Raw genomic sequence first — 8,450 nt, 5'->3', positions numbered from 1 at the left:
TATATATATATATATATATATATATATATTGTAACACTTCCAAGTCTCAACCATTATGTTACATTGTTTGGATGTAAAGGAAATCTCAGATGGTTGGTCAACCTTCCATCGCATTTACCGTGTTATTTATGGTCCTTGGTGTTGAGGGCTAACCACAACCAGAGCCAAGCGAAGAGTTTCAGTAAAATCTTTCAAATTCTGGTCAGTTTCCATCTGCAAATATAAATCAAAAGTGTGAAGTTTTGTCTATATATACATGTTAGGTTTTATCACACTGGAAATTAATTAATAGATAAGATATTTGATTGATAATTGATTACCTGTGCAACGATTGTAATGTCCATAGCCGTATTCTCGAAAGGAATCATGCTAAAAGTAACAACACTCAAATCATACTTCTCTAGCTCTTCAATGATCGTCGTCAAAATCCCTTTTCGTTTCTCACAAAACACGTTCAAGAGGATCTTCTTGTCGAGTACCTTTAACACGATTTCTGGTCGTGTAGTATCAACATTGGCACCACCAACATCGCTGGTGGCTGTGTCATTTTCATAATCTTCTTTACTACGTATCACAAACTATGTATACACATGAAACAATTAAAAGGGGAAAAATAAGTTAAGAAAATCAGAAGATTATCTAGTACACACTCTATAGAACATCCTATTAGGGTTCCATTGAGGTTAATGTTAATAGCTTAGACTGGAAACAAACATATTATAATATACCAAGTAAGTATATTAGGCTTCGTATTAGGCCAATTGGCTATAACCAGTATAGATTGGACACAAAACATATTATATATTTATATAATACTCCGTATTTGCTAAAAATTATACTTCTATAAATTAAGAGAGAAAATGAGTGAAAATGTGTACAAATTGACTTATTATGTTATATACTTCGTATAAGACAGATAAGGAAGTATATATTAAAAGATAGACACTCCATATTTGCTAAAAATGGTATATTTAAAAAAATGTAATTTTGCTTTATGTGGACTTGAATGAAAAGTGTTAAGAACTTTGGATTAAAAAATTATTGAACTTCTTACTACTTAAAAATTATTGTGCAACACTACTACAAAATTAAGTATCAATGAATGTTTGAAAACCCAATTTATTTATTTATTTGTATTTTGGTTCAACTTTATAAACAGAAAGCTTTTTACAGTAGAAAACTAATTAAATGGAAGTTGGAAAACATCAACTATTTCACACATATATATTGAGCAAAAGATCATCAACAGTAATATACCTTCCGATCTTGATTATTCTCGATGATTCAATTTACACTATTAACATGACTATAAAGCGCAAAATAAGGAACTGTATTGGAAAAAAAATTTTAGAAACTAAAAATCTAAAGTATCCAACAAAATGAAACAGAACTTACTCGTTGGCATGCTTCCATTTTAATTTATATCTCCAAGTAAATAATTAACTGGTCTTCCTGTTTTCTGCAAACTAAGTCAAATTAAAAAAAAAAAACTAATAATATATTAAAAAGGGAAACAAATTAAACAAGAACATAAAATAAATCTCAATGAAAAGAGGGGGAAATTAGTTTTACCTACGTAAGGTTAAAGGATATGAATGAATAGAGGTTTTTGAGAAAGTTGGAAAAATATGTGATTCATTCAAGATTCTCAGTTCTAGTTATATAGGTGTATGTAGGTGTAGCTTTCTAATTTAATTTTTTTATTATTATTATTATTTACAGTACGTTTTTTAGCTTATTTAAATGTTCAGTATCGTATATGTCATACTTCCCCTGTTCTTTTTTACTTGACCAATTTCTTTTATCACGCTTGCCAATATAAAACTTTAACAATCAATAACTTAAATTCTCCATAAGTAAAAATTATAAAAGTTATATATTATGATAGTACTTATTGAGACGAATCCAAAAAGATCATACATGAATATATTTTTCTTTACATATTATTCACAAAAGACGGTCAAAGAAGGGGTGATGAATAGTGTAAAAGTCAAAGCGGGTCAAGTAATAAAGAACAGAGGAAGTATAATGCTAGTAAAAGGTAGAAAACCTATCTCAAAAAACAATAATTTAACCTATTGCATTATTGATTATTTAGTAAACCAACAACAAGATAATGAAATTCACTTTTCCCAGTTTACTATTTTTGATTTTATGTTTAAAAAAACAGCCCGTCTTATTTGCAGCTGGTCACACCTTATGAACACTTGCTTGTAAAAAAACAATATAATCCTATAACACTAAGTAACAACCCATGTAATACTGACCGAGTAATTTCTATAACACTGGCCGAGTAACCTCTATAGCACTGACGAAATAACCCTGTAACATTGGCTGAGTAACCCTATAACAATAACGAAGTAACCCTATAATACTAACGAATTAACCCCTATAATGATTGGTCACACAATGTGATCAGTCACATATAAAAGTTTGTGATGAAATAATTAACGAATAAATAATTAGATACAAAAAACAGTAACAAATTTTTAATACATATAGTAGCTATTACTACTTCTCATTTCTTTATATTCTGTAAACATATTACATTCAATTTTTTTTTATTTTTTTTTGGGGGGGAATATTTAAACATTTACTTTTGATGTTATCCAAAACCTCAATTTGACTATTACTCCATATTTGTGTATAGGTTAAAAAATATACTACCTATGTTAATTGTTATCTATAATTTTGGAGTATTATTTATGAGATATAAAATATTCCGATGTTACAGATAACAATTAACAGAGGTTGTATTTTCTCAAAAAAAAAAAAAAATTAACAGAGGTTGTATATTTACTTGATTCGTCGTATATTAAAACTATCAACTAATAATAATAATAATAATAATAATAATAATAATAATAATAATAATAATAATAATAATAATAATAATAATAATAATAATAATAATAATAATAATAATAATAATAATAATAATAATGACCATTTGTTTTACATTGTTTGACTCATTTTTTATATTTTAATGTCTTTCTATAAGATTAATTTACTTTTTCTATAATTAATTTACTCACTATTTAGTATTTAGAGACGAAATAATCCAATATTTAAAGCTCCGCCATTGATTTTTGGCAAATACCTTTTATTAAATGTTGTATTATTTAACTTTATTATGACTTTTACTACTCCGTATATTTTTTATATAGCACTGATTTTTGGTAAATACCTTTTATAAATTTTATTTCTATGACTTTTACAATAGTTGTTATGAAGTACAACTTTTTACCTTTTTTTTTTATTGATCAATCTTTTTTTTTTTAATCTATTTTTATATTCACTCATATTTATATGCTATCTAAATTACGCTATTAAAATTCTATTTGTTGAAAATACAAGTTTTGAAATATATATTCCTAAGTGATTCGCACACACTTCGGGATTGTTTGGCATCCTTTTTGGTTTTCACTTTTCAAATTTTTGACAACAAAAAACCAAAAACAATAAACAAGAAAAAAGTATTTCTACTCTTCAAATTGTCAATTTTAAAAATTATCATGATTTAATAAATAAATTTGACTAATTTTTTATTCATTATATAACATTTATCATATAATTTAAAAAAAATATCACAACGATACCAAACAAACCCTTAATTTTTCCAAATATTGTTTTGACTTACTAATTATTACCTCAAGTGATGCTGCAGAATAAGGCCTTAGATTCTCTCCTTTTTTTTTTTGTTTTTTTTTTTAACACAAAATAAGATTAATAAAAATTTAAACCTTATTAATAAAATCTTAAACCAGTTTCCTCAAAAAAAAAAAAAAAAAAAATCTTAAACCGGATTTGAACCAATATAAAGTTCCAAAATTAAACCTTATGTAAATTTTGTTTTGAAAAAATTAAAATAAAATACTTAACATAGCGTTAGACAGTTACTTGTACTTTTTTTTTTTTTAAGGGACAATTACTTGTACTTAGAGATAGTAGAGATGCAAGTATGCAACGCTAGATTATTTAAAGATTTAGAAGTTCGCTAAATACGTAGTACTATGAAACTTTTCGGTGTACTGAATTTATTTTTTGTTTTGTTTTAAATTATCGACAGATACTATAAATGAGTAAAACTGATCAGAATGGCAAGTTTGTTTTAGCATGTAATCCTACCTCGTGCACTCTCACGTGGCTCTTCTTGTCACCCCGTGCAACGCAAGGGCAATTTAATTTTCTTTTCTTTTCTTTTAGTTTTATTTTTGATGCATTTTGTTTTGCTTTCCTTTTTGAACTGATTTCCTTACCTCTTCCCTCTACTCTTAAGCGTTGACATGTGGAACTAGACAAACTTAACATATAAGAGGTGTCAGTTCAGTAGGGTTCTTCATCTTTTCTTAAAAAGAATGACTATACTGAATACAAAGTATATTAGAGTGTACGTAGTGGTCAACTCTTACACTTTATTTGAATAGAAGGAAAAGAAGGGAAGAGAAAGGGAGGAGGACAAACTCACTTGTTTGGGAAAGGATTGGGGGAAGAAAGGGAAAGGAGATAGAGGGATTTATTTTTCCTCTCTCTTTAATAAGCATAATTCCTCCAAATTTGAAGAGATTTGGAGGGAAAATGGAGCTCACCTCCCCCTCCTTTTCTTTTTCCTTCCCTTCCTTTTTAATTTCTTCCTTCTTTGCTATCCAAACAAAATATTACTTTTTTTGTCTTTCGATATTCACTTATCATATTCCTATGATGTTTTGTGTATGAATATACAGTTTTGCAAAAACGTTAGACTTTAGATCAATAAAATAAGTTGTTGCTATGGTTTTTATGTACTACCTTCATATTCTTTTAGTTGCAACAAAAGAAATTTTTTATATATGTCTCATAACTAATACCCTTTAATTTATTGCAACTAAAAGAAAACGAAGGGACAAGGGAGTATATATAACAAAGGATTGAAAGGAACAAACACTTTGTTGTTGGCAAATATGGCAATGTTGATGAACAAATAACTCATCTTCTATTTAATTTCTTAGGGGTCCTTGGAATTATTGTTAGTGAAGAAGATCGAATTAGTAGCATTATAGTAAATTTTGGACGACACTGTTGAAGCATGATTATGTGACAGTAGATTAGACGAAAGTAGTATCATCAGCAGGCAGCCGCGAGTAAGCTGCATGATTTGCATTTCCAAACTTAGGGTACGAGTAGAGGCCATGAAAAGTGCCGAAAGAGTTTGATTGGGTTTCTGATTGAAGCGCAGCTCTTAGTAATCTCTTTTTCTACTTTATTATTATTTTTATAGATTTCTAATTGATTAGTTTTCTTGGTTTGATTCAATCTTTCGATAATTGCGCGCCATTACGTCTAACAACAAGCAAAAACCGTAAAAAATATATCAAATGGATTGAAATTTGAATACCAGTCTTTTAAATGACCAGTATCTGCGCGCAACTCAGTGGGTCGCGCTGCCCAGGCGTTTTGAGTTACGCTGGTATGTCACACGTAACTGATTGAGTTGCGCGCGACATTTAAGTCAGCAAAAGGAAATCGTTGAGTAATAATCTCTTAAACTGAATAATCTAATTGCTTGGATTGATTCATTTGAATTTACACTGATAATATTTTATTTAGCACACTAAAACTGAATATATAGTACATAAATAATGAACATATTTTAACATGTTCATTTTTAATATACAAAATGTTCATAATTTTTTTGACGTGTTCATTTATTTACGTGTTTATTTTTGTAATATTATATATATGTTCATTATGAAAGGTTCATTCTATTAAATACAGTCCATCTATTCTATGATTGTTTGATAAATGTTCATTTTAGTATATTAAATGTTCATATATATTTTTTGACATGTTCACTTGTTATTACTAAATGTATATTTTTTTATGTACTTAGGGTTTGTTCTGATTTATTGAATTGAGCTGAACTGATGAATTGATTGGAGCTGAGCTCAACTGAACTGAATTAAACTGAACTGAATTGAATAGAGTTGAAATGAATTGTTAATGAGAAAAGGAAATTATGAGCTAAATTGAACTGACTAATTGGAGCTGATATACATAAACTGAACTGAATTGAATAGAGTTGAAATGAATTGTTAATGAGAAAAGGAAATTATGAGCTAAATTGAACTGACTAATTGGAGCTGATATACATATATATATATATATATATATATATATATATATATATATATATATATATATATATATATATATATATATATATATGACAAGTGTTAAATGTTTATTTTATACGGCGTGGTAAGACTTATTGAGATGAAGACATGTCAAATCCATTTTGAGATACATGATTAAATCTGCTCTGGGCTAACTGTTGAATTGGGTTTCTTTATGTCAATCCTTGTGGGAAACTTAAATTTTTGGGTTGATACTACGTCAAAGGAGGGTGTATTATTTTTACATGATTGGGCTCGGCTCACTAGAAATGTTGTAACCAATACATTAAATTTGGACGCAATTGAGTACTATCAACCTAATATTATACTGTAAGTAAGGGTCTGTTCTCATACATTGAACTGAACTGAACTGAGCTGAACTGAATATTTTATAAGACAAGGAAATTAGGAGCTCTACTGAACTGAACTGAAATGAGCTGAAATGAATTGAACTGAATTGAAAATAAACGTATGAGAACAGGCTCTAAAGTAGTAGACAAACTTTTAAATAAATCGGATATACGTAGTATAATAAATATTGTAAATCCATTATAAAGTTACCCCTAAAATGAGTAAAAGGCCAAAAGTTAACCTAATATGAATAAAAATTACCCTAACATAAATAAAAGTTATGAAATATTTATGCTTTATTGATAAAAGTTACCCAAAACATTTTAAAAGTGACCCTAAATTTGATAATAATAAAAAAAAAAAAAAAAATTGACCCCTGATGTACAGTAAATTACTGTACACCGGATGTATACAAAAGTTATTTAAAACAGTATGGTAAAATTACTAACTAATTTGGAATCAAAAAGTATACTTTCATATAATTATAGTTAAGATGATGTCTCATTTTAATTAAGAAGAATAAAAAAAAAAATACTCAATAATATACTTTTAGAGAATAAGACTATTTTCTTCACTTTATTTTTGCTAAACAAAAAAATTAAAAAATATTTTTGCTAAATCAAAATTAATTTTACAAAACTGAATTTTTATTCATTTACTGATTATCTATTATATTTATTCTTTAAATTCACTAATTTATTGAGTGTGTATATATATATAGTGTCAGAACGCCAAGTGTCGTGACACGTAGGCAACAATTAATATTAGTTTGACATGTAGGATAAAAAAATTGAATAGATTCTATAAGATAAAAGTTAGTTTAGAGCTATACTTTTGATAAAAGTTTGGTTAAAATTTTTATTTTCGATAAAATTCCTATATTTCATATGTATAAATTAAATAATAAATTTCAATAAATATCTTATAATTTTTTTTAACTTCTCACCATATCGCACACGATAAATAAGCATTAATGTGACACATTGATATGTATAATAATCAATGAAATATAATTTTTGACAAAATAAAATCAAAATAAGAATAAGGAAGGTTACTAAGCTAAAGATGACTAATAGATTGACAATATGGTGAAGAATATTGGAATACTTGGTTATGAAAGATTTTGGGCAAAATTAAGTATTATACTTAGAGCTGTCAAAAGTTGACCCGACCCGAAATACCGACTCAAACCCGATTATTAACCGACCCATCCGAACCCGAAAAAATGGTGACCCAAACCTATACTTGACCCGATCTGAAACCAACCATAGACCCGAGTTGACCCGAGTATGTGAGACCCGAACCCGAACATGAACTAACCTGGAGATGAACTGACCCGAATGTAGCTAGTAAATTATTGACCTGAACCGAACCCGACTTGAACCAAAATTGACCCAAATCCGTTTTAACCCGTCAAAACCCGAATTTAACCCGACTTATTACTAACCAGAACTGAATTCAACCCGACCCGTTCCTACCCCAACCCGAATTTAACCCAACCTGTTACAAACCTGACCCGAAATCAACTCGACTTGTTATTGACCTGACCCAAATTCAACCCGAATTGTTATTAACCCGACTCGAATTTTACCAGACTTATTACTAACGCGACCCAAAAATTCAACCTGATCTGTTTCGGGGGTTTTTTGGATTTCCTGGGATACTGGTCACGCTCTTCAGGCAACGAGACGGTCCAACTTGCAAAACAACGAATATTCCGATCAACGGAATATTCGCCTCCGACGATCAAGTCAGTGATCAGGATGGAAAAGGCTAGAGAGAGAAAGTAGAGAGAAGGTGGAGCTATTTAATGCTCTGTTGTTTGTAAATGTCTTCATCCCCCTCCCATCATAAATGATTGGGGTATTTATAGGGGTGGGACTCGTGCCCCTCTCTAGGGTTTATACCCTAGATTTGCGTGACGTGATTGGCTGCGCAATCAGTGAA

The 8,450-nt window shown here is 29.0% G+C and overlaps 1 protein-coding gene across 3 annotated transcripts; it reads right to left on the bottom strand.

The window, feature by feature from the left end:
• On the bottom strand, positions 1-1,649 carry LOC145591473 (transcription factor bHLH19-like). 3 transcript variants are annotated; one of them, XM_081649277.1, is made up of 4 exons: positions 1,577-1,616; positions 1,396-1,459; positions 321-578; positions 1-213 (listed from the first exon to the last, which is right to left on the bottom strand). In XM_081649277.1, exons 2-4 carry the CDS (start codon positions 1,411-1,413, stop codon positions 127-129), a joined length of 363 nt encoding a protein of 120 aa, XP_081505403.1. In that variant the 5' UTR covers positions 1,414-1,459; positions 1,577-1,616; the 3' UTR covers positions 1-126. The 3 variants fall into 3 exon arrangements, with proteins under 3 accessions (XP_081505403.1, XP_081504799.1, XP_081504376.1); XM_081648673.1 differs by having other exon boundaries at positions 2-213; positions 1,396-1,466; positions 1,573-1,649; XM_081648250.1 differs by having other exon boundaries at positions 3-213; positions 1,573-1,644.
• Between the last annotated feature and the right edge of the window lie 6,801 nt (positions 1,650-8,450).

This window comes from Chenopodium album, chromosome 1 (assembly GCF_948465745.1).
Source record: "Chenopodium album chromosome 1, dcCheAlbu1.1, whole genome shotgun sequence".
NCBI classification, from domain to species: domain Eukaryota; kingdom Viridiplantae; phylum Streptophyta; class Magnoliopsida; order Caryophyllales; family Amaranthaceae; genus Chenopodium; species Chenopodium album.
The sequence above is the reverse complement of the archived record's forward strand: the minus strand, read 5'-3'. Positions and strand labels throughout refer to the sequence as shown.